Source organism: Takifugu flavidus, chromosome 13 (genome assembly GCF_003711565.1).
Source record: "Takifugu flavidus isolate HTHZ2018 chromosome 13, ASM371156v2, whole genome shotgun sequence".
Classification (NCBI taxonomy): Eukaryota; Metazoa; Chordata; class Actinopteri; order Tetraodontiformes; family Tetraodontidae; genus Takifugu; species Takifugu flavidus.
The window spans coordinates 6,109,077-6,134,740 of NC_079532.1; the positions used below are offsets into that span (position 1 = coordinate 6,109,077).

The 25,664-nt window shown below is 45.3% G+C and overlaps 1 protein-coding gene across 12 annotated transcripts in view; it reads left to right on the forward strand.

Annotated features, from left to right (window-relative positions):
* The window catches only part of pparab (peroxisome proliferator-activated receptor alpha b), a 52,209-nt gene that overhangs the window by 17,517 nt on the left and 9,028 nt on the right, over positions 1-25,664 (forward strand). For 6 of the 12 annotated variants that reach the window (XM_057052855.1, XM_057052854.1, XM_057052852.1 and 3 more), the window contains 4 exons: positions 87-324; positions 6,329-6,410; positions 11,813-11,948; positions 24,477-24,725. In XM_057052855.1, coding sequence (XP_056908835.1) covers positions 24,518-24,725 — 208 coding nt within the window. In that variant the 5' untranslated portion in view covers positions 87-324; positions 6,329-6,410; positions 11,813-11,948; positions 24,477-24,517. Of the gene's footprint in view, positions 1-86; positions 325-6,328; positions 6,411-6,442; positions 9,543-11,812; positions 11,949-15,671; positions 15,869-18,352; positions 18,455-19,185; positions 19,211-20,887; positions 21,162-24,476; positions 24,726-25,664 lie in introns of those variants that run through there. The other 6 variants (XM_057052860.1, XM_057052858.1, XM_057052850.1 and 3 more) reach the window with 6 other exon arrangements.

Here is a 25,664-nt window from a genome sequence, read left to right on the forward strand (position 1 = left end):
AACATTCCTCATTCAAAGACTTGTTAACTAGCAGATGGGCTAAGCTGGAGCCTTGCAGACAGCCTCATGGCCTCCTATTGTTTCAGGCCTCACGAGACCTGGACCCAACCAGTGGCGCTGAGCCGTGCAGCCCTGAGCCAGGGACTCCGGACTGTGGCTAGAAGATGGAGAGAGCCTGAAGGCAACACTGGGACGGGGAGTTAGAGAAGAGGAACAGCACTGATGGGGTTCTTACAAGAACCCCTGAACCCCCTTATCGGAGGCGCAGAAACAAGCACCTACAAAGTCCGGAGCTTCGCATCACGACTGGTTCTGAACAGTTGGGTAAGTGTTTTTTTGTTTTGTTTTGTTTTGTTTTGTTTTTTGGTTGAGAAAGTTTGTGAATTTAACAGGCAACCTGTGTGAAAAGCTAAATAAATAAAAACCAGTTAATACACCTGAGAGTCCTGCAAGAGTCGCTTTTTTACTTAATTGTGCGCTCATCAATTCAAATAAAAATAAAAATCCACACTAATGCCAGTTCGGAGCGCGGCGCGTGCGATTTTTGACGTGTTGGCACGATTCTGAAGGTGATATTTTTCATCATTTGTCATAATTAAAATACATAAAATAGAAATGTAACGCCGCTGCGCTTATTGCTTGAATAATCTGACTCCATAGCAGTCGGTTGATGTGGGGAAGGCCGCGTTTGTGGTGGTATGTTCTAGCAGGCTGGGGGGGGGGGGTGCTCTGGTCTTAGTATGTGCTGTATATGAGCAGAAGAACGTGGTACATCCACTTTTTAATCAGACCTATTCACACAAAAACGCCACCGCGATCAAATGTTCTCGTGAATTTGTACGTTTATTTATGACGGTCACATGGTGGAAGTTTTTGCTATGGGTCTATTTTAATATACAAATAAGAAAAAAAATATTCAAGTTAGCACTCGACTACTTTGGCGTGTACTCGCCTACTTTTAAAGTTAATCGTGGCATTATTTTACGTTCTGAACCTGAACTCTCTGGAGATTTAAAGATTGATTTAAGAAAACAAAATATGTAAGAAATGTTGAAAATATTGTGAGTGAAATAAACCTCTGAAGTCTGTTTCAATGTTTGCAGGGAAAAAGAAATTCTCGAGATAATTGTGTAAAATCTAAATTTGTTTTAGTGGGTTACTTTTACACAATGAATGGAAAATTCATGAAATGAGACTTTAAGATTTGCTCTCTATTATAAAAAAAACGCTTTTCATTTTTTTTAAAAGAATGCGCTTTCATTCAAATGCTTTACAAGACATTGTAGTTTTAAGCGAAATTATTGCAATTCCTCCTCTTTTTTTGTGTTTGTTTGGCTTCTAATGTTTTCAGATGTTCAGCTGGTAAAAGAGACCTTTGAAGGGCAGCTGCATGATAGACCATAAGTCTGTCTATCGAAGGAAGATTCTGTTTCAGTTCACAAAGATGCTCGTATTTTCCTCGTTCTGGTGAATAATAATCGCTGCCTGACCAGCAGTGGACACATGGTTTTGGCTGGCAGAATAGCCCCCTTCCTCCACCCTGAGGCCTTCATGGCAGTGTGTGGCATGGATCCAGAGGAGGGCTGCATGTAGAGAGGCAGATGGCAGCGTGCTGAGGGGGTTTCAGGCTTTTTTTCTCTGTGGAAACGTACACCTGATCAACCCAGTGGCCTGGTGCAGCCCTCACTGAGGCTTCCTTTCAACTGAAGCAAACTGTGGGTTTTATATAAAAAATACAGATGCAGTCACACACGTAGAACTGACACACGAGTGAGCAATTTAAGCTAAAAATAATGTTTAATTTTTTTTTAGAAATATGTGATATGGTTTTCTTTTCGTGCCTTTTCTTTCGATGTGTGTTTTGGGGTTAGATCAGCTTGTGTGTGTGATCTTTTTTTTTTCAAGTATTTTTCTCTCCATCTCATCACCTATTTTGTTTTTAACACCTGGGAATTTTTATGTATTTTTCCTTTTTTTTTTCTGTGACCGGGCGATGGAATAATAGATTTTCAATGTCACTGCAGACACATTTAAGGTAGATGCGGCACGAAAGGTGATTTTTACGTCATAACTTTCTCAAATCTAGTTCTGCAAACTGATTTTTGTAAAGTTGTGCTGACAATTTTTTAGTGCAGTTTTCCAAATATTTTAATATTCACGCCATCAAGGCTTAATTAAGTTGTTTTTTATTTTAATGGTTGGTTTGGCCCATATAGTTTCTCTAGTTCATATTTAATATAGATATCAATATTCTGTGCTGTATAACAAGACACTCACTTTTAAAACTGTTTACTTTATTTTTAATTCTTCAAAACTTTTCTCAAAAGTTCCGAAGTGTGTGTGCGTGTGTGTGCGTGTGTGTGCGTGTGTGTGTGTGTGTGTGTGGTGTGTGTGTGTGTGTTTGAGGGAAAGAGAGATTTTTAATAACATTTTTTTTAATGAGCACATGGTGTCACTTCTTTCGACTGATGCTCAAACTTCATACTTAAAAAAAAAAAATTCTTTACACAAATTTCATGTATAGATTTAAACTTTAAGCTATGTGGGAAAATGTCTTTCTCTTTTTTACAGATAACTTATAACAGAGAAAATGGTTAAAAATTTGCCAAATATATATTATGCACACTAAATAATTTCTCTGAAAATAAACACACATATTTAAATATTATATACGTCCTATATATAGTCTCTTGACAGTGGCTGCACAGATGGGAACAAGTCACTGTAATATAAGATACCAATATGGTGCTCACGTGAATAATACTGAAAGGCTGAGGTAAACTTTGCAGGACTGTTTGACTGCTACATTTCCTGTCTGTGATGTCTGTGGTCATGTGTGGAGGTGGTGTATCGGCTCTGTATGGACTGCTGCGTGTTTCTGATCGGCGTATGTGGTTTGGGTCATGTGCCAGTGCGCCAATGTTTTCTTACCAGTGTAACACAGAGTAAATGAGTCCGTCACCAGTATAACACAGCAGTGAGCCACCTGCCTCGTCCGTGAAGTGAGCTGGTGCTTGACGATGATGCCATTCTTCCTTCATTTACAAGCGTGCTGTGATGTTGTGAATTCCATCCAATTTGCTCCTGGCTAATGTGAAATCCAGGTTGGCCTGGTGAATGGGGCCAAGCGAGCAGTGGCTGTAAATATATTTTTCTGCCATATGGCAGCGTCTGTTGTGTCTGCCACTTTAGTTTTGCTGTTGTGAGACCAGGGGAGCTTCAAATCCCACCAGGCTGATGTGTATGTCAGGGATCTCTGGATGGCTGTCAGGTTTTTGGATCTGATTAAACGTAGCATGGTCTAATTGTGCACATATTCTTTATATGTACCATTTTTTTATTTAAAGTCTTTATTTGGCTTATTTGGTTAAAATATATAACCAAAAAGTGGATATTTTGGTATTGTATTATCTCAAAAAAGTGGGATGGAAATTTAAAAGAAATGTATTTATCCTGTTTAACCTTGAACAATGGCTAAAAAGTCTGAAAAAAAGTCTGAAATCTGATTCCAAATTTGTTTGCTTATTTTAGTGGTTTCTTTTTTTTGCCATTGTGGTAACGTGCAACAGGTTGGCACAAGCTAAAAGTGCTTTTGCATGTAAATTAAGTTCTTCAACAGAACGTTTGAAGCTGTAAGAAGAGCGAAAAAAAGGAGGGGGGGGAGTAGCTTTTGTGTAATCGTGCATTTGTCCGTATGAGTTATGTGTGTGAATATGGAGTTGGCTGAAACTTTAGACTTCATCAAGGTGAATGAGCAGCCGGTTGTGTGCAGAGGCTGGACAGCCCTGCCGTCGCCCACTTGGTGTGAGTGTGGGGGAGCAAATGTGTTGATCCACAGTGGCCACTACAGGCTGCGTGCACTGATGTGGGATCAGCACTGTGAGTGTAGGAGTAAGTAGGCCAGAGCTGAGAGGAAAGGGGAGTTGCTCTCCGATCCTGCAGCGTGCACGAAAACGCATAATCTCGCATGCACGTCTTTTGTCTTGTTACTGTCTACGCAGGTGCACATAAACACACACAACAGAGAATAAACAAACCCAAAAATAAATAAATAAATCAAAAATACCCGCTCGACGCAGACGTGGTGATGTCACACTTGCACGTGCACATAAGGTGGCTTCTAAATCTCTTCACCTCATTTCTCCCACCATACATGGAAGCCATTAGTCCATTATGCTGTTGGCTACTGAGGACAGGGGGCATTTTATTCCCCCTGTATTAATCAGGATGTCAGCCGGGAGTGTCACATGTAATCTATCAAGCAAAACCACAGCAGCTCCACAGACACGGTGAGCACAGTCATAATGACATAGTATTGGACCGGGGCAGAGTTTCAAGGGGTGACAGATGATGTAGATTTTCCTCCCCTAACCTCCTCCCCCTCTTTTCCTCCAGATGTTCTGGAGGACGAAACAAGTTTCCCTCAGTTGCGTTACGTTGCGGGCCCTTCGGCTGAGGTCAAGTGTTTTCTTTTAATTAATTTTGTATTTATGTTTTTGTTGTTTTTTTTTTTCATTTGAACAACTTTGTCAAAAGCCACTTTCACGGATCAAGTTTTACATTTAAAGTCCTTTTAAAAAGTCCCCAAAACTAACATTTTCTTTGCCTTTGACCCAGGCAGTTTCGGGTTTTGGTGTCTTTGCTCAGAGCAGCATCGCACTTCATCCTGACACACATCATCAGGACAGATACTTGTTTTGTGTACCCGCCAGGCCGAGCGATATTTTTGATAACACCGTGCGACGCCCACTCGCCCTTCCTTTTTCCAGCGCTCGTATAGTTCTTCAATTTTTTTTGGCTTCCTCGCTCTCCGAGGCAATTTAGTCCTAGGAAAAAATGCTGAGTCAGCAAGGCTGTCCTACTTGGAAGGAGAGCGTTGAAACGCTTCTCCTGCAATCCACCGAATCCTAAAAAAAACGCTCCCCTCACTTAAGCGACCTCATTACCTCCTTAATGTTTGTCGCTGTCGAGCTGAACTACACTGAGCTCCGGAGTCGTTGTTTATGATTTTCTCTTAAAACAGTGTTGAAATGTTGTATATAGGGATAAAGTAGTATCCTGTTGGCAATCCTTGGACAGTTAGCACCCCTCTCCCGTAAATATGGACTAGAATAGGCTCGTTACAGTCACAGAGTCTGTTGTTACCTGTTGCTAGCGCCGCACTCATGCTTTAATCCTCTATAAAACTGCGCCTTTGTTGCTAGCATACTTGAGCAGTGTTTATTTATTGATGAGACACCTTGTTTTTCCTTTCTCTGTCTTTACATGAAAACTGGATCATCTTGGATATGTTCCCCTCGCGCAGCTCTGATATACTTCCCCGCACATTCGCCCTATGCTGACTCATCAACATGCACATGAACATAAACAACATATGCTTGCAGACACAGAGTGCACTGAGTGCACAGCTAGATGAATCTCCCTCCATGTGTTGGAGGAGTTGGGTTACTCATGAGCCCATATCCTGGCAGCTGTCCAAGGCACCGCACTGTAATTACAAACGTTAGAAACAATATATAAAAGAGCCTTCATAGGCAAGGCTGTGTTCTGCCCTGCAATTAGCGTACTTGTTCTGAATTATCGCCCTTCAGCAGCCGCGACTGCTGCCGCTGCACTGATTGGGTGCCTATAATCGACAGTGTTGTCCTCAGCCCGCTAAGGGATAACCTCCAGTCTCTTTATTGTCTCGTAAATTTTCCCCTCGTTTTGGTTTTTCTATTTGAGACGTATCTAATGATGCCTCGTGTCACGTCCCCTATGATCGTCCCGGCGTTTTTGCACCCACACATGCGTGACCGCATGTCAGAAAGGCTCCTCCCACATGAATGCCACGCAGTCTGCGCTTGCCCTCACGTGTGAACGTGAACATACTGCGCCGCGTATGCAGAAAGAAAAAAAAAAGGGGGGGATTATTACGCTCCCAAGTACGCACATGTGTGCCGCTTCGCCCACGCACATGACACTGGAGGTTTTCAGTAATGCACCGTGCCAAAGTGTGTGCATTGAGTGGGCGCTGCTGGGCAAGGCCAGGGCCACAGCGGAGCTTGTGTGTTGGTGTTGGGTGAGCATGTGGCAGCGAGAGTTGGCCGCTGCTCAGGCCAACAGAGAGGGTGCGATGTGTTACATGCTCCATTAATGAGTTTCCTTGGCCAGGCAAGACCACGGGGCGAGCTTATTAGCAAACAGGCCACAGAGAGGAGCCGCTGCAGGCCTCTGCCGCCGCTCCCGGCTCTCCCACTGATCACACCGTTCCTGATGTTCCTGATTGTTTTGACTTCTTCTCTAACGTCAGGTTTTCCTTCTCTCTATCTCCCTCTGGCTCCCACAGGTATGCTGGTGCTTCACTACAGCCGCTAGCCCAAACAACTCAAAGGAAAGTCGTGGATTAACGCGTCGACAGCTGCGGACTAGTGAGTCTCATGATGTAGTTTGATTTGATAGTTTTGTCGCACGTTATCGTGTGTGTGTACCGTCTTAGGTTTTATTGCATGAGATGAGACCTGTCATTAGATGGGCTGTAGCTTTAATTTGTTGTGCAGCCTCTGTTTTTGGATAATGGTAGCTTATTGTGTCTGCATGCTATTTGAAAGGCCAAGTGTTCCCAGTTGCTTTCCAGTGGGGTAAAATTCAACCAAAACCCAAACATAATTTTTAATGTGCAGAGAACACTCGAGGGTAAGGTTATTTGTCTGCAAGGCTAAGAAATTCTTGACTTTCTCCGTACTGGAGCCTGGATCTGTTAGAAAATGGCTTCCACTCTCTGCCTTCCAGCTCACCGCCGCCATTTTGTGTGTTGCTGCCAAAGTAGTCAGGTAGCAGGATGAGAGAGACAAAGACAAAGTCCCCGCAAGTAGACGCCGGTATCGAGAGCAAATGAAACCAAAACAGATATGTTACAGAAACCAGATATTAGGGTGGCCCAGGCTTGTAAAAACCAAAAACTTTTTTTTATTTTTTTTTAAAAACGGTCTTTAATTGTTGCAGACTCGCTGCATACAAACTAGCAGCCTCCTTTCTGGATCCCTCCCAGCTCTTCTTCTCAAAGGGCTGACCTTGGGTGGAGGCCATAAACAGTTCTTTTCCACTGGGGCGACGTGCTGGCAGAGCCCACAGCTGCATGACCCCCTTCCCACCATCAGTTCCCCCCCAGCCCCCCCACCCCCACCCCGTACCAGCCAGCAGCCTGGTCCTCATCGCAACACACACACACACACACAACCTGCCCACTCGCAGTCCATGTGCACCGCTTTAAGCTATTCTCATTTACCTGTTTCCACCCTAACCGCTGCATTCTGTTAGCTGCAGACTACAGTCCCAACTGTGCCCATTACAAACCGGTATGCACTTAATAACCCCGTTTCTCTGTGCCCCGCCCTGCACAGTCTACCTACAGTAGCCTACAGCTCCGGAATTCTGCATGTACCACATTACATGTGCAGATGTGATTAAAATCCTCCTCTCATATGACCATGAGGTAGATACGATGTTATGCTCCCAGTAAGTGTTGAACCGCTTGATAAATGCGACCGAGAAATACACACATGAAAGCATTTAGCATATTAGCATGTATGCTCCTCCATCAGTGGAGGATCGGTGGAAAGAGTCAAAAACTGGCTTTTTCGCCAAGTGTACCTGCAGTTGTAATAACGTCTGATTGATTAGCATACTCAGAGTATACGTCTCACTTTAATAACCCAATATCCCCTCTGTTGCACGTTGATTTTTTTCCATGCCCCACATCTGTTTATAGAATTAGCCCTCAAATGTTCAGAACAATTTGTTATCATTATGGAGACCGAGCCAATACTAATTGGTCAAATTAGACCTCTCTAGCCATTTGTCTGTCAGGGACTCTTAAACAACTTGGCAGCCTGTTCCTGTGTCGTCACAGCGAAGCTAACCAGCGTATCAGTTATAGCTCCAAATCTTTGGCAGGAAAATATTAACTTGACAATCAAGATGCAATATTGCAAGAGTAAAACTCCAATATTTAGAAGGTCACATTCAAGTGTTTTTATTTAGCATGCAATTTCATTCTGATGTGCATTGTAAGAGAAGTGGGTGAAGCAGATGACTTACACGTGGTTTGCTGCTGCAACAGACACCTCGTGAATGTGGTGACAAAATAACAGCATCCACTGTGGAATCCAGGCTTAGGTGTTTATGTGGTGTAGCAACGGCTTCCACATCGTTCCTGCTTGTCACCAATAAACCCCATTGAACAGGCAGCGGCTTTGCTAAGGTTTCAAAAGACTGTCCCCTCCCCACCTCAACGTTGCCATGTGTTTGCATATGGGACGCCGTGGCCTCCATATTGTGTTTATGGAATTAATTATGAACACTATTGGGTAACCGTGATGTGTTTCTAGGGCATGTCTCTTTAACAAATGGAGAGAGCAAAGCGTGAATGCATCTACCCATCCTAGATTTCTTGGAAATTACACTGTGAAGCTAGCTGGCCTGCATTTGTTTATGGATATATAGAGCAGATGGCCAGGCAACATGGTCACATATCACACACTCGCTGCCTCACTGGCACTTCCACAGATGCATGTGCTTATAGGCAGAACTCTAGAACTGTTGGAAAGAGGTTCAAATACAGAGTAAATCATGTTTATTACTCCGAAGAAATGTCAAATTTCCTCAGAAGGCATTGGTGTGTATTCTCTGTGCTGGCAGTAGTTCTGGAAATATAATCAGTAATAACGATACATCACAAATCAAGCTTGCTAACTGTGGTGAATTGTTGTGTATCCATAAGCTCAGCTGCGAGTTACTGGGATTGTGTAGGGTCCCGCGGCTGTGCACTAGCATAAGGTTTAACAGGCTCTTCAAGGTTAAAGTACGCTGATGCCGCTATGCCTCCTCTGTCAGCTGCACTTCATATCCAGGCAGAAAGGTATTCGTCCCAACATCTAAATATAGCTGGCGACAGATGCAGCTCAATGGGGCACTGCCAAGCTGAAAGGGGCCCCGCAATGAGGCCAGAGCCGGGCGTGCAGGGGTGTCAAGACTACAGGCGTATTCTAATACACAGGGAAACCTACAGGTCACTGGGAACCACATGACCGCACACATTTCACCAGCTTCCATTAGCATGGAGCCACGAAGACTGAGCCCGTCGGTCTGTAGATGAGCAACAAAAGAGAATAGTTCATGTATTTCTTTGTCATGTTTATGTATAACGTGCCGTTTGCAGAGGACCTGGCGAAATTGGTGAAATCTGAACTTTAGCTTTTGTTGCTTTAGCACGATTCTGCTCCCTTCAGTGCTCATGTGTGGAGCGTAAAAATATGTATATAGCTGAAATTCTCATTCGTCAGAACCTTTGAACTCGTAGGTCAGGGGCGGAGGACGTTGCAGCACAGATGAGATGGAGACAGATATTGTTATTTTTTGCAGGGGGAGGGGTGAGGAGTGAAGCCAAGTGAAAGTTCCAGCTGCAGCACCTTTACTGCCTCCTGAAAAGAAAAACGAGCACAATCATCGTGATTAAATTGAAGCACTCTTGGAACAGACTCCTGCCAGACCTTCATAAACAAGTATTTTCCATACAGACCTATACATAATCCTGTACCCTGCTGTGCACTCTGCAGGCCTGTGTGTGTGTGAGAGGCTTTCTGTTGTTTCTATGTGTGTGTGTACTGTGTGCGAGATGAGAAGCAGCTGGCAAGACTGTGCTGAGTGGTTTGGGCAACCCCTGCTGCGTGCCCTGTCATTACAATGATTGGGGTCATTTTTTACCTCTAAAGATGGGGCTGGAGGGGGGGCGTGCTGGGATCAACTAACTCTGACTAATCCAACCTTCTTCACCTGGCATGTTTATGGCTCCGCTCAGGGGGCAGCGAGTGGGAGATTTTGCTGAAGCCGGTTAATCTCAAAGCCTGACAGGCACAAGCGTGACGTACAGACGCGCAGGCGCGCTCAGCTCCCACGCGGTATCTCCGCATTACCTGCTGCGCCTCCCCGCACGCAGGCCCGGGGGCGTGCACGGAGAGGCGCAGTGACACACCTTCATACGCGCCCCTAAACTCCCTCTTTGTCCAGTCTGCCCACTCGCTCACTCAAGCTCAATATCTCCCTCATGCAGAGGTGACGGAGAGGTCAGCCTGTCTGACTTTGAGCAGAATCCCCCCGTGGCTTGCCCCCGCCGTCCCCCTAGCATGTGTAACAGGACCTGCCCATGCAGCCTCTCCTCGTCCCTCGCTCCTGTCCTGTCCTGACTGGCTGCCTCCCTCCTGGCCCTGGTATAAATAGATGGGTTATGCCTGAGCAGGTTCTCTGTGCGTGTGTGTGTGTGTGTGTCTGTATGAGTGCGTGTGTGTGTGTGTCTGTGATGCACATGTGGTGCTCTGCCCCGTCCATTTGAATTCCTTCTGTCTGCGACCGCTTCTCCACAACGCAGATTAACACATCCAGAAAGCAGATAAACACTGTTCATACCTTTCTTCAAGGTATTCAAGGAATTCCAGGCCGCATCCTGAAATGAAGGATGGTCACATGTGAAGTATACAGACAAAATACTTGCTGTGGGGGTCCCGACGCCTCCTGATGTAGATCAACTGTGGTTTCTGCAAAGCTTCAAGCCAACGTAGGTGGATAATGTAGAAGTACACAGCACAGCCGATGTGTTTTTATTTGGAGGAGCACTTTCTTCTTCTTGGCATAAAGAGCCACCAGCACCCGAAATATCAGGTTACAGTGTTGCAGCACTTAACGTTATCTTACAAACTCGGCCCCGAAACACACCTCTACTATCGACTGACGGGCGCAGCACTCAGACCGAAGTGTGATTGAAGCGATGTGACATTTTAAGCAGCGCGTGTCTTTTGTGTGAAAACGAGACGAGGCGCGGGAACGTCGTGCTTTTGTTTTTCTTCTTTGAAACGCTGACGTGCACGCGCGCGGGTGGGCGGGTGCGTGTGGATGCTTGCGTGCATGTGTGATGGTATTAAAGTTCTTTCCCACAGCGCGAGTGTTTGTGTGGTATTCTGAGAAGGTGAGGTGTAGAAAGCGGAACTTTGCACCCAAGTGCCTCTGCAGAGCTAATGAAAGCTAAAGCGGCATATCGGTTACACGTGTCCGGCTTTTCTTGCGGAGGAGCTCGATAAATAGAATCCAAGAAATAGAATTTGAGGTGGACGGCCACGAAAGAATGAGGTGCTTTTAGATTTAGTTACGTAACTGGTTTAGCCCACCCCCCCACTACACAAGTGCGGGTTTGTGTGAGTGTGAATATGTCCCTGTCACTGGACGATGGCATTTGGCTTCACTTGAAAGCCGGATCTGTCCTGGACTCCGTGGGTCAGAACCCCAGAGTCATCTACTATATTAGATGGAGGTATGTCCAGTCAGCAGCCAGAGAGGACGTTGTGCTTTGACCCTTACCTTATGAAGCCTGGACCCCGTAGTGTTCCGTAGGGCAGCTCAAAGGAAATCGACCCCGATTTGAGCGGACCGCTGCGGGTGAAGATTTGGCGGCTTTTTAACCTCTCGGATTTCTCTATAAAATATGAACCATACTTCTAGGTCCTTCGACTTTGTTTGGCAGCGTGGCTCCCCTCTGGGTGGGTGTTTCTGCATACCCGCACGTCATGCAGCCACAGCGCTGTTGAATAATGCAAAGACTCGCCGGCGAGCGCACATGCGCACGGTGGGGCCTCTCCGCTCAAGCCATACCTTTCTGCGCTGTGCATTTTGGCTGAGTGCGCAGCAGTAAAGGTATGCGCTGACGGAGATGAGCCCAATAAGTCTGCGCAGGTCGGACGGAAGCTCACAAGGCATGTCTTTTTTTTTTTTTTTCCCCTTCCAGGAGCTGCAGATGCCACTTTGCGAACCTGCCCAGAGGGAGGCCACGTCGCGCGTGGAAGGAACCATCGTGGTGGAGGGGGAAGGGGGGGTTACAAGTGGCCCCCGGCACCCACCCGCTGCTGCATGTTACCGAGCAGGTGAGAAACAATAGCAGCTGCTCCCCTCTGCAAGCACGTGGGCGAAGATATGAGCTAGCTCAAACTCGCCCACTATCAACACTGCACGCAAAATGGCTCCTTCCTAACAATTTGTTGAAGTAATGCGTGACATTATTTATTAACTAGTTGTGTAATTAACACAAGTATTCAGAATTTACTCAATCAAGCGGGCTAACTGAAGTCTTTCTGATAGATTTGACTAAGTTCACAGGTCAAATTCGAATATGTAAATCTGCAGGATTTGTCTAGGACACATGCCTCCTGTTGGATTTGAATGTGCCCCCAGCACAAGCCCTGAACCGAGTGACCCGGCCATCACACTGTGTTCTAAACACTCCTGTCAGACTGGTGAGGTGTCCCAGAGGAGAGTGGCATGTGTATTTGTGTTTCTCTGAATCATAACCACTGTTTTGTGCTCGCTGAGGTGTGTCAAAGCGGATTACCTGCATGAATGAGGACAACTTTGTTTTTAAAGACTGTCCTTTGGGGTGAGGTAGTAGGTTGTATAGTTTTAGGGTTATACCCTTCCTGTCAGATAACTATACAACTTACTGTCTTTCCTGAAGTGGCTGTAATATCATCAGATTCCTGAGATGGAGCCTTTTTTTTTTTCTTTTTTGTTTTGGATCGACAGTGAAACGCGCTCGTTTACTCACCGGCTGCTAGGATAAGCTAACTTAGTTCTTGTTAATTTTCTTTTGTGTTTTTTTATAGATTGGAAACAAACTTTCAAGGGTTTTTTCCACATGTCACCACACTCGTATTAGACTTTTTCTTCCTCTTTTTTTAACCCAATCTTGAAACCAAAGTATCCAGGATACTCACAGTACCAAAAGTGAGGTTAGCAACCAGGCTGCTTCAACTGAGCTGCTTCATTTAGATTTATACAAGTTTAGGAATATTTATTCACAGAAACTGAATAACAGTGTATGTGTAAAGCTTGTTAAAATGTGGAAATTGTGTCGTTATTGCCTTAATCTCCTCTGAAATGATCAGCATTTGTTGCACGAGTGAGGCTGAACGTAGCAGATCATGAATGTTGTGACCTGCTGGACCTTTCTGGTGTTCGAACGGGGTGAGGTAGTAGGTTGTGTGGTTTCAGGGTGGTGATATTGCCCAATCAGGAGATAACTATACAACCTACTGCCTTCCCTGGAGGGCAGCAATCCTTCGCCAAACTGAAAAATGTCCCAACTCAACTCACCAGGCCGAGTCATCGGTACTCATGGATCGGCAGGCCGGGAGGTAAAATCAATGAAATATCATTTTTCTGATTTGGTTGTATTTCCTTTCTCTGAAAACAATAATTAATAAACATTCCCATGATGCACCAGCTTGTCTTTTGCTTCTTATTGCTGTTTTATGGGAGCAGTCAGGGAGACGATAGGCGGCCGCGGGAGCTGCAATGGTGCGTCTGTTACATTTTGTGCTGGGCTTTTATCAGCCCATTAGCCCGAATTAGCCTGAATTAAATCTCGTTATGAGCTCATTGTTGTTGTTTTTCAATTGCAAAGTGTCTGAAAAGCCCTTCGAGTGCCTTCATCCTTTTCTGGGAGCAGCCGGCAGCCCAGACACATCTTACAAACCCGGGGCAGACCAGATGGAAAGAGGAGAGATCACCCAATCTCACCTCCTGGTTTGCAGCATGATTCATGTGGCAACAGATGATGGTTACAGTCCTCTCTCTCTCTCTCTCTCTCTCTCTCTCTATCTCTCTCCACATAAATACACACAGATACATGACAAGGAGATGCCAGCCGATAGCAGGCCAGTTTTGGACGGCAGACATGCCTCACTGTCTGAGACTGCGGTCCTGCAAAGGGTCAAACTTTGGGTTATCGCTCAGGGTTATTAATCATGCAATGCCAGCTTAATGTTTCATATGGTTTGCAAACTCAGTGGTGTTACTCATCGTTTACAAACTGTGGTTAAAATATGCCAGCAGTGTGTCTGGACGTTTCCTCCAGCCATCATATTGAGTTGATTTGAGTGCCAGCCTGATGAGACCTCGCCTGTCTTTTCTCCAGGGTTGCACCTCAGGAACATGCATTGTTCATCCTTCCCTGCCTCACATTTTTTCAGGTTTGTAGCCGAGAGCTTTGACACTCACTCCGGGATGTTAGTTTTCCAACCTGCGAGGAACTAATGAAAAGCTTTTGAGGGTCCATCTGAAACACGAGTAAGAATCCGATATTAAACTATTGTTTTATATGAAGCTGCCAGGAATTCTACACAACTATCACGGAGGGGGCTTCTCCAAACCTCCGTATGATGTCATAGCTACACAAATGGAAAAGTGCTATTGATCAAATGTAAGTGGATAGGATTGAGGACTCATGTGGGTAGGCTCCTCAGGAAAAAAAAAAAGCAAAGTGCATTTTCTAGGAGGAAGAAAACCTAAGCCCACATCTAAATAGATTGAGCCACATTAATCTGTGCCTCACTTATTATGAAATGTAATATTCCCTCTGAAATGTAGGGTGAGGAAATTAAATTATTGGTTTCTATATTTGCCCCTAATCCCATTCACGTCTACTGAACACAGAGTCAAGCATTTTTAATGCAATTTATGACACTGTATGTGATTTAACAGAATGCGAGTTGACTTTTAGATTGGTGTGACAAGCGCGCCACCTACTGGATATTTGAATGAACTCTCCAGATTGAGAAGGAGAAGCGTTCTTCAAGTCAGTTAATCATCAAAAGAAATGTTGAATGGATGGATGTGCATTGAAATAACTCAATGATTTGGGAACATAAAATATAATGGGTTGACAAAACACTAAGGCTAGCAGTTAATGATTAAAATCTTTCTTTAGTAGTCTTCTCAAGGACATAATTCTGAAACTGACTTTCACGTGCACATATTTCCATCCGAAGTCTTATGCCAAACGTTTTAAATACACGCGTCGTAACGGACTGGCGTATTTGACGTCACCTGCAGTGGCGCTTTTATAACAACAGATGGCGACAGAGGCCTGGATGACCCCTGCAACCACCCTTCCTGTTGCTCAGCCTCGTTCTTCCGTGTCCTCATCAGTAAATCGGAGATTTAAAAAAAACAATTGAGATACATATTTCACTGTTATTCAATTATTAGAGCAGGATTTGAGGCAGACTGATCTCACATTTAATGTATATCTGCATTTATTCTCTCCAGTCCACCAACACCAGAGGACATTTGAGGCCGTGTGTTAATAAATAGGTCTTATTGCAGTATTGATGCACATCGTTTTGTATTTGGTAGAACTTGATCTGATAACTGATGTATCTAAATACCTCTTCCACCAGTATGATTGAAAGCACTTGAATACAAAAACTGGGGCCTCGAGGTGGTTCAAGCAGATTGTTTTGAATGCTACACCCAAGATGCTCATCAACCAATTGCATTACTTACAATATATTAAATACATTAAATAGCTTTTTATCTAATAAGCTCATGCATTAATAACTATTGACTATATTTGTCTCGTGAAGGAGATAGTTAAGAGTCTGGGCTGCTCGGTTCACCTACTTTAGTCGAAACATCAAAATAAAAAAGGTTTAATCGCGCAGGAAAGGCGTGCAGACCCCATCACGGTTAGAGGGCGTCAGTCTCCAGAGAAACTACCAAAGGTTTTCTATTCGTCGAAACTATGGGTGTGTCGGGGGGGGTGTGCGCCTTCATCGCGTCAGCGTTCCATCATGACGTCACTTCCCGCGGGCGTGAGATCCGCTGGTCTACTTTGCAGGGACATGGTGGGGGTTTTGACAGCGCCAACCTGAAAACAAACAAGGACGCGTTTGGGGGTCTGTTTTCTTTTTCCCTTTCTCCTCTCTGCTCTCCATCAAACACCGAGCGCATCTCAACCTCCTCACATTTGATATGGCGCCGTCGGTAATGGGCTGTCTGGCGCAAGGTATGTGTCTGTGACCCTCTTATTTCAATGCAAGAAGTGCACGGTCCTGCAGGCAGCAGCTGGGATTGGGGCTGTGTGGGAATTTTGTGACGTGCACGGAGAGGACTGCAGCTTTCGAACTGGGCTTCCTCTTCTGGGTTTGCACGATTGTTTGTGCGCATCTCTGCCACAATCGAGAGTTCTTGCAGCCTTGTAGGAGCCATGCTAATGCTCTGAGGCACGCCTGCGCAGCACTTCTCATTCCCAGTCCAAAGAAGGCACTTTAGTTGACTTATTTCCCTCTAATAGCGGATATGGGAAATATACGGATCGGTTTTTAGACTCTATTAGGTTTGAAGTTGAGCAATGAAGTGATGGAAACATGGAGCCCTGTGGGTTCAGTTTGTGTAAACACCTGCATGACACCTGTATTACGGTCTCTTGTATGTATATATTGTATCCAGACTGCAGCCATAAACTCTGCACATTAGTCACCTTTATCTTTTACACCAAAATGTGTGTTAGTGATGTTTGGCTCAAGAGCCCGGACCAGGCTAGCTTAATATCTGCTACATTTTACCCTGATCTGCTGCATGTTGTAAGCAGAGAAATTAGTGGCTGCAGGTGTGATATAGTTGTGTAACATGCTTGGAATCCAAAAATGATCTATAAGTTAATGGTAAAGCTGCGGAGGTCATTGTAAAAATATTCAGGTCGTCTCTGCAAAATCCTGGTTAAATGTTCCACTTATCTCAGGGTCCTCTCCTTTTCCTTCCACGTCGCTCATTAGACTGCATTCATCACCATTCCATGAGACTCTTCCAAGGTGCTTCTTCTCACCTGCATTCATTTTGTCTGTTAGCGTGATTAAAAACTAAAGCCGCGTGGATTTGCATTAAACTATAAGGCAGAATTTGGAAAAATTAGCATTAGAGCTTAGTTCCACTCTAGAAATAACTTTATTTTGGAACCTCCGGTATTATTTGTGTTGTTGTTGTGGTTATGGATAAATATTCCAGCCCTTTCCATTCACACAGAGCCATGGTGGAGCCTTTTCTCTGTCTGTAGGAATGAACAAGACTTTCTGTTTGCATATAATCTGTAATGAAAATGGAGCTGTGGTGTTCACTGTGCTGCACACTGCGCTCTCCATGCAGTGCTACATTTGTAACTGGGACTGGCATCTAATTGCAGCCTCCACCGCCACACCTTCTATCCCACACCAAGAAGGTGCGGCACTGCTGCAGCGTGCCGTCTTCTGGAGATTGATGCCAAATGGCTGTCTCTGGGTGTACAGTGTCCTAACTGTCCTCTGCTCTTTGCTGACATGTTGTGAGGTTGTGATGTGATGGTAATCTGAGGATGTGCATACTGTGCCAGCAGCACCATCCTGTCTATGCTAACACGCTATCTCATGCAGCAGCTAATATGGTGTTCATTGAATTCAAATGTCCTCAAAATTTAAGCTTCATTTTCTGGACAGGCCTACTCTAAATGGGTGATTCTGTCTTTTTTTTAAGTCAGGTTTGTGTTGGTACGTCATCTTTTGTACCCAGAGGGACGCAGTGCTTTTAACAGTATTGTCTTGCATGTGCGATGCCTTCAGGAGCACACTGCAAGCAGAAGTGAGTCCCTGCTCAAACACATTTTTGGACCCGTCTCAAGGAAACTGGGACCAGTTTTTCTGTCTTTTTTTTTCTGTAGCTGGTTGCGTTGCAGACTGACAACCTTGTTGTCAGGAACTATAATCAGTGTCGGCCTACACAAACAAGAGTGAAAAGCAGAGTTTAACTTCAAACAGGACTTTCTGGTTCAGCACTGTGAAGACTTTAAGTTGTACCTTGAATTTTTGAAACAAAACAAAAGCACATCTGAAACCTTGTTCCACTTTTAGATGGAACATTTTTTTATTTATTAATGCTTCCAGTAATTTTCTTTATTTATTTAGCACTGGTTCATCACTGACTTAAACTACCGACAGGAAGTGGTTTTTACTGCAGGTCTCTGTAGGCCGGGGTCTGCGGATCTGCAGACTATTGTCAGAAATAAGTTTGCTTTAATTATATGGAATGTGCAGAACCTCTGAGGGCAGAGAGACAGTCCTGCCCCCGTAAAGTACAAACACCCATTCACAGTGTAATAACAGCCTTCATCTCCTTTTAAAGAAACTTGTGGGTCTGCGCTGATTTAAACAAAGGAAAATCCAAATAATTCAAACAATAGAACACTGTGAGCAGCACGAACGTCTTAGGAGAAGCCTTGTTGTTGTGCTCAGATTGACAATGGCCCCCTCCTCTCACCCATTAATAAACTGCCATCTTAGGGGGCAAAAAGCAAATTGGATTCTAGAAAAGGTTATTTGTCTCTGTAAAGCATGCAGCTCAAGTCAAGCAGTCAAGGCTGCTGAAACCCAGAGCAGCTATTGTTTGCACCCACCGCTCTTTCCGTCTGTTTGTGGTCACTTCTTTGGTGTTCTTGTTTTGAAGTGTGTGTCCTCTGCCCCAGGTTTGACCTTAACCTGAGCCCGAGCCCTTCGCCTTTGAGCCTGATTTGCGGTAAAGTCCCCTCTGGGCTGAGCAGGATTGAGGCCCTCCAGCCAGACTTACAGTAAGCAGCTCTGAACCTGAGCGCGTCTTTGCTAACGACTGTGGAAGGATGATGCCTGTAAGTTGAATTTGAACTGCGAGGCATCGCGGCGGCAAGCTTTCTGACTTTGACTCGGTTCTCTCCTTCATTCTGCAGCTTTTCGGGCATGTTTGGATCTGGATTGTTGCTCTTTACCCGCGTTGCTAAAAAGGTGTAGCTTGGGTGTGACGTATAACTTTTTGAGTGCCTTTTAAACTGCATTTAAATTATTAATTTGATAGATTCTCATAAAGTGTTTTACTTTAATAGTACACTGTGTTCATCCAGGGAACAGCTTTAATGTGGTTTGATATCCTGCTTGTTATTGGATCCACGTACTGAGTATGTTTCCTTCTGAATACAGCAAATGCTTTTATGCCAGTTGTTTCCTATTAATGGAGGTGTTCACCACCTTTATTTGTAATGAAGGTCACCCGGTGAGAGGTTCAAATACTTCAGGCTGTTGCGGGCCACACAGATCCACCCACAAACTCATTCCCAGCGTCTCCAATAAACCAGCTGCTGACATAATGGGTGGAGCTGGTCTTCTAACACACTGAATGAACCTTCCAAATGCTGAAGCAGAACAGAATTCCTGAGCAACTCGTAACAGTGTGCGTAAGTATAAAGTCCTGGAATCCAAGCGCCCTTTCCAAACTGCTTCCACCTCCAGCTTTTCCATTCTTGCAGCACACAGGAAGCCAGAAGAAGAGCTCCGTGGCGCTTTTGTTACACTCGGTGAGCTCTACAGCTGCAGACCTCCCCACAGGCTGGTGTGGCAGCTAGAATGAAGGAACAAGGCCGGGGTGTCAAGCTGGAACATGTAATAAGACGCACAGCTGTCCGAGCGGGGTCAAACAACCCCGGCGTCGTGTTTTTCTCACACCAACGTGATGATTTCAGCATCGCCGGTTTCGTTTGGGAATGCAGAAGCTCCCTCAGAACCACGTCAAAACCTTGATAACTTCTGTCGCTTTACTTGAAGGCGACTGGTTTTAATGACTTGTTTATGAAATTTAAGAAAAGCGCACATTCTGTCTCCAAAGCGCGGCGAAGTTGAAACTGCAGCGCGTTCGGTCCGAGCGAGGGTATTTTCAGGTCCATCGGCTCTGGCTCTCTTAGACGTTCTCCACATTTCCCAGTGACAGATCTAAGGTCATCTAGGGTTGAAACTGTTTAGGTTGTGGAGATAAATCTGAGGCGTCGTTTCAGCGTTTCGGGTGGTTTGTGTGGTCTCGGTAACCATGTTGTTAGCAGGTTAAACTGGGAAGTATCACACCAGTCTCCTCCTAGGACTGGGAATGATTTTCTGCAAGATCCTCACAGCTGATTTAACAGCAAGCGTTCAGCTATTGACAGGAAGTTTTCACAGCAGCTGGGCCATAGCGCCGTACGACCCCACGCTGACCCGTTTCCCAGTCTAGAAAAAGGACAGCATAAATAATTGATATCTCGCTGAACGCTCGATTTACTGGAATTTACATACGTGCCGTTGACAACATAAACCTGCTCAGTGCTCAAGCATGTAAACCTGACGGTCCTTGGCGTGCTCTCCAAAACGTTCCATACGTTCTCCAAAATGTTCTTCTGCAAAGAGGCAAAATCTGGAATGGTTCCTTAAAAAACATCCAACTTTATTAAAAACACGCCGGGTGCAACGCGTCGGAACCCCTCCCCCAAATTTCTTGTGTCCGAACGCCATTCCTCGTCATGATCCATTAGCAGCTTTGGGCTTTTCCTTCGTGTGCCACCTGCCATCATACATTTTACCATGTGATTGTGGCCGTACAAGACACCCAGATGTCCGTACACACTTTCCATTGTGTAACGATGTACTATTACTGGCTGGGGTTGTGTCAGGCCTTTGCCGTAACACGATACACTGCCACGTTTCCCCTCCAATGTTTTTATAGTCCGGCTATCGGCTCCCGGTGACCTTGGTGAGCATTTAATTGCCATTTAAACACCCAACGTGCGGTCCACGTGCAGGTCAGGGTCCAGCAGTGCTCATGTAACTCCGGCAGCAAGTTCAAATCCCGTCAGCTCAGAAATCTGCTTCATGTCGGGTCATGTTGGCTCTTTTATGGCGATTCAATTTATTGAGCGAGCGTGTTTGAGTACACTTGTAACCAATTTTTAGGTCACGTAATAACAAATAACAGTCTATGCACGGGGTAGAGTAATGGAACCCAGATTTATACGAGAACTGGTTTCACGTGTTGAATATGTAGGCCGGAATGACCATGCGATAGGTCCAGCGGAGTGGTGTGATGCACATCTGTTTGGGAACACAGCTAAGGTCTGGCCTCTTCCCCTGTACTTTGGTCAATCGCCATAATGATAAGAGGGCGCCGGCCAGCATATCAGCCGTGGACGATAAAGGTCCGCTGAGGTGTTTACACTTTGGGCACGGTTCAGGCTGAGCCGACAGAGGGAAGGTCTTTGAGACAGAGCTGGCAGGACGAGCCCTATCCACCCATATTTCAGCAGCACTGCGTTCCCCAGTGGGGGAGGGGAGGGGGCCCTTCTACTAACAGGACTGTTAACACTCGGGGCCATAAGATGGATGGATTAAACATTAACCTGTGGTCTGCTCTCTGTCACACTCGCAAAAATACACAAACTCTTGGAAGGAGCTGAGTGTCGTGATATCAGCGGCCAGTGCTGCGCGGAAGACTGGTTGAGGAAGGTAGGGTCATAAGGTTAATGTTATTTATAAAGCACATTAGGCTAAATGCTAATGCACATTACTCTTTAAGTGCAGATTTTTACAACTTTTTTCACCTTTTCTTGGGTGAGACGAGAAGACCAATTTCCTGGGACGACTTTGTCTCCGGCGAGCGTTATCTGTGCTGTCTTGTCGTCGCGTGCTTCGTTGCGCTCTGTTAGCGGGTTTGGACATCGCTCCAGCGACTGTCAGCGCTGCAGCGTGGGAGATTTGCTGCTTGTCCTGAACGCCTTAGACGGCTGTGTAAACCTACTTCCTGCGGTTCGCTTTCCCCTCCTGTTGCGAGAGCCGGGAGGCAGCTGGGTCACATTCACATCTGCATCAGCCGGAGCTCACGTATGAGGGCCGCGACGGCTCAGCGCGACGACCACGCAGCTGTGCAGAAAGCCATCAGGCTGTCTGGATTATTTACGAACAAAGAAAACATCCGGCCTTGTGATCAGTGGTATAGACCCTAGCAGACAGGCTCTAGGACTGTTCCATACATAAATAAGCATGCATGACCTTGATATGCAACAGTGTGTACAGTAGAACGGTATATACCCTGAAGGAGTTTAGATATATTGTCTTGAATGAGTAAAATTATGAGACAGCTGCCACTTTCTTTGGTTCTACATTGCAACAGCATTGTCACAGTGATCTTATTGGGGTTTATTTTTGGCTTTCTCACCCACTTTTAGCACCTTAGAACACACACACACACACACACACACACACACACACACACAGCTCTCCTCCGATCTGACCACGCTCGGAACCGTCAGTAGTCTCGGCTGATTGAGCACAAGAGAGGCCTTGACCCCAGAAGGGTTAGGGCTTAACTTTGAAGCCATTCCATTCTCTGCTCTACACGTCGCTGATAAAGAACCTACGCTGTGGTTTAACTGACATGTAGCCCCGCCCCTTGTATCTGACTTTGTCTGTCCCCTGCAGCTAAGCCAGTTTCTCTGTTTACATTCAATCGTTATGTTGGTGGTTCTACAAGTTTGGGTGGGCCGCCCCTTCAGAGCTGCTGGGACTGAAAAAGGATTCGTGTCATGTCTGTGGTTTAAATAGAAAGTCGTGCACAGTGTGTGCTTTTGACATAGCTGAACTGTGTCAGGTATTGAAGTCATTCAAGATTGACAGGGATTTTTTTTTTTTACTCCATTCATCAAAACTAGGGTTTGTTTTTTTTACCCTTGAAGTGTTATAATAGATGTAATTGAGCGTAGGCAGTTTACAGAATGAGATGTCTCCTGAAAGAGACCTGAAGGTCAGGAGCTACAGGCTGAATGCTAACCAGTTTTGCTTTGTTCCCAGCACCAGCTCACCGCTGCTCACGTAGCCTCAGTCTACAATTGAAAATGTATTGGAGAGCGAGTGTCTCAGTAAAGCAGCCTTCTTACAAGTGAAACTTTGGTTTTAGAACCGAGCGCCACAAAATTCAAAGATTAAAATGGCTAAAAGAACTTTAATCCTCTTTTTAATACTATATATGTTAACGTATAGAGACTTATCAACTAGATCAACTAGGATTTTTAAAAATAAATCTTTGTCATGCATGTATAAGCACTTAAATTACAGAGTTTATTTACTCTAAACCCACTTTTTCTGCTGAAAACATATTTGATTATGAAGTATGTTGTTAAATGATTGTGGTCTAACGCTTCACATTTTAGTCAAAGTCTTTCAATTTGTTGCATCTTGTTGTAAATATGTAAGAGTGACTGCCCTCTATGGGTTGAAATCTGGCTTTTTCGATCAGATTTTTGATGCAAACCCCCGCTGTACGCCCCTCCTATAAAAACTAGCACCCGTCACTAATGGTCAGCTCGTTAGCTAGCATAAGATTTGATCTGTGTTAATGATATTTTTTCCTTTGTATGTTTTTTACGTGTGTGACCTGAAACAGTAGTGTTGGTGGTGCTGGTTGCCGAGGGGTGTTGGTGGAGAGGGGATGGGTGTGTCTTCACTGTTCCAGGAGCCCCGCCCACAATCCAGGATTTAAAAAAAAAAATTCCAGCCTAGACACATGGTGGCCAAGGCTTAGTGGTTTAATTATTCTTTAAAAGGAGATGTTTGTTCCATTGCAGCTCATTTTAGCCTCCAGCGTAATGTGCTAATATGTGCTATTCTTAGCTGCCGTACTTCTGGGGCTCATTGTGTCAGTGTTTTAAAGAGACTGACAGGGAGCACATAGGCCAAAGTCAACCGTGCAGAAGCCTAATCTACATCTGATGAGGCAAAGTGAGGTGTCAATAAACACAGCCGTAAAAAGTGTAGGATGACAGAGAACAATCAGAAGGGCGACCCTCACCCCCGGAGCCTCCCCACTCCCTTCATTTACTGTCCTCAATGAGGCCCTGATACAGGAGGCTTATTGCAGATTGACCCAGTTTACACGCGGATGTCTGAAGTCACACCGCTTGATATAGGCCCGATCATTTCCTCTGCCATCCTTAAGCCCCGGCCCTTCATGCACTTTCATGTCATTTAGCTACACCCTGTTTAGCGATTCAGCACAATCTCTCACGTCTTCTGCCGATGCTTGTTTCGGGTCTAACTTTCCCACAGCAGCAAGGCCAAAGCCAGCCCAGTGACCCAGCTCCATCCTTGAGCACGTACCCACCATACTGGCCTTCTCACTCTGCATTCCGCCACAGGTCATACTGTACAGATAAGGTTACTGAGATTGAATCACTCTGAGGAGCTCAGGAGCCATTGAGTCACCAGATACTGCATGATACTCTCCTGATACAGTAAATTTAACACCTGTTGGCACTGATTGACGATCGTTGCATCAGCACTGCTGATAATGGCTGCATGTGGGCCTATTAGCTCTGTTTAATCGTGTTTGTTGAAAGATTACGTCGTATTAATCAGCCGTGTTGATGTTCATAATGAGGTCACCAGTCTTACCAGGGTGGCTTAATGGATTGTTGTGGTGGGTCGGTCCAATGAGGCGCTCCAGGCTGAAACAGCTTAGGGTGTTGAATGGATTTGGTACGAGGTGTTTTCCCAACGTTCGTGTCATCCTTGAGTATTTACAAGAGTATTTTACTGTGTTTAATTTTTTTCTGTGTTGTTCTGGGGAATTCACAGTCATTTGTAGACATCAGGTTTCGACTGTGCATCATGGAGAACACTCCTTCCACCTTATAAGAGGCTTGATAGTTGAAAAGCTAAAGCTAGCCCTTAGCAAATAGCAAATGTATCACTCTAGATGTGTACGTGGTCATGGGTTTAACCTGCTTTTCTTCTCTGTCCCTCTCACCCTCTGTCTGCTGCCTCTAGTCTGGTGAGCAAGAGCGCCTCCAGCCCGCTCCTCCACAGTCATGGTTGACATGGAGAGCCACTACCATCCCCCCTCACCCCTGGAGGAGTCGATGTTGGGCAGCCCCCTGTGCACCGATGACGACTTCATGGGCAGCATGGAGGAGCTCCAGGACATCTCCAAGTCCATCAATAGTGACACCCTCAGCTCCCTGGACGTCAATGACTACCCGCCCTCCAGCAATGGCTCTGAAGGTTCCACTGTACTAGGTGAGCCCATATTAACCCCTGACTAGTATTTGAATTGCTACAGGGTTGCTTTAGTGTTGTTTTTTAAGACATTAGAGTGTCCAAAGCAGCTCAGTATAATAATCTCTTTGCCAATGCTGTTGTCAGAGTAGTGGGTCCCTCAGTTTAACCCCTTAATCCCTAATTCGTACCTACTGAATGTCCAGAGAGGATTCACTTTAGGTAAATTAACCTCTTGCCTTAACCTACGACCAAGCTGTGCCACAATCTGATGGCCCTGTCCTCACTAATGTTGCCTCAGCCGCTTCTTACCCTCCTTCTGCGGCTGCATATTTCCCCCTCATTTCATTTTATCTCGCCGCATCTAACTTTTATTTTCCACGCTGCCTCATTTCAGCCTTTTGTCCCCATTCATCCCCTCGCGGTTACCCCGTATCCAGGGAGGAATTCACACATTCCTCAGCCGCCGTGCGCTACCTCTCAGGAAACACCCGTTCGGCCGTCCTGTCTTCCCAGGATGTAAGCAACGTGGACACGGGGACATTTGGGGGTTGAGCAGAGGGTCTTTCGATGCTATTTAATGTCCTTCCAGTGACATTGTCGTCACACTGCGTGCAACAGAATCAAAGCAACAGAATCAAAGCAACAGAATCAAGGCAACAGAATCAAAGTAACAGAATCAAGGCAACAGAATCAAAGCAACAGAATCAAGGCAACAGAATGCACCATAGCACGATGACGTCATTGAAAATTGGTATTGGCTCTCTGAGGATACTGACACTGAGGGACAGAACATGTTCTTTCCAACCAACTCATACAGTTTGCAATTCCGGAGCAGCCTTTTTTTTTTTTTTGCATTCACGCCGCCCGTTTACAAAGTGGAATCAGAAAACTGTTGCCCAAAGAATTGAAACTGTTCCCTAAGTTCAACGTGACTTTTTGCCACAGAGAGGTAACAGC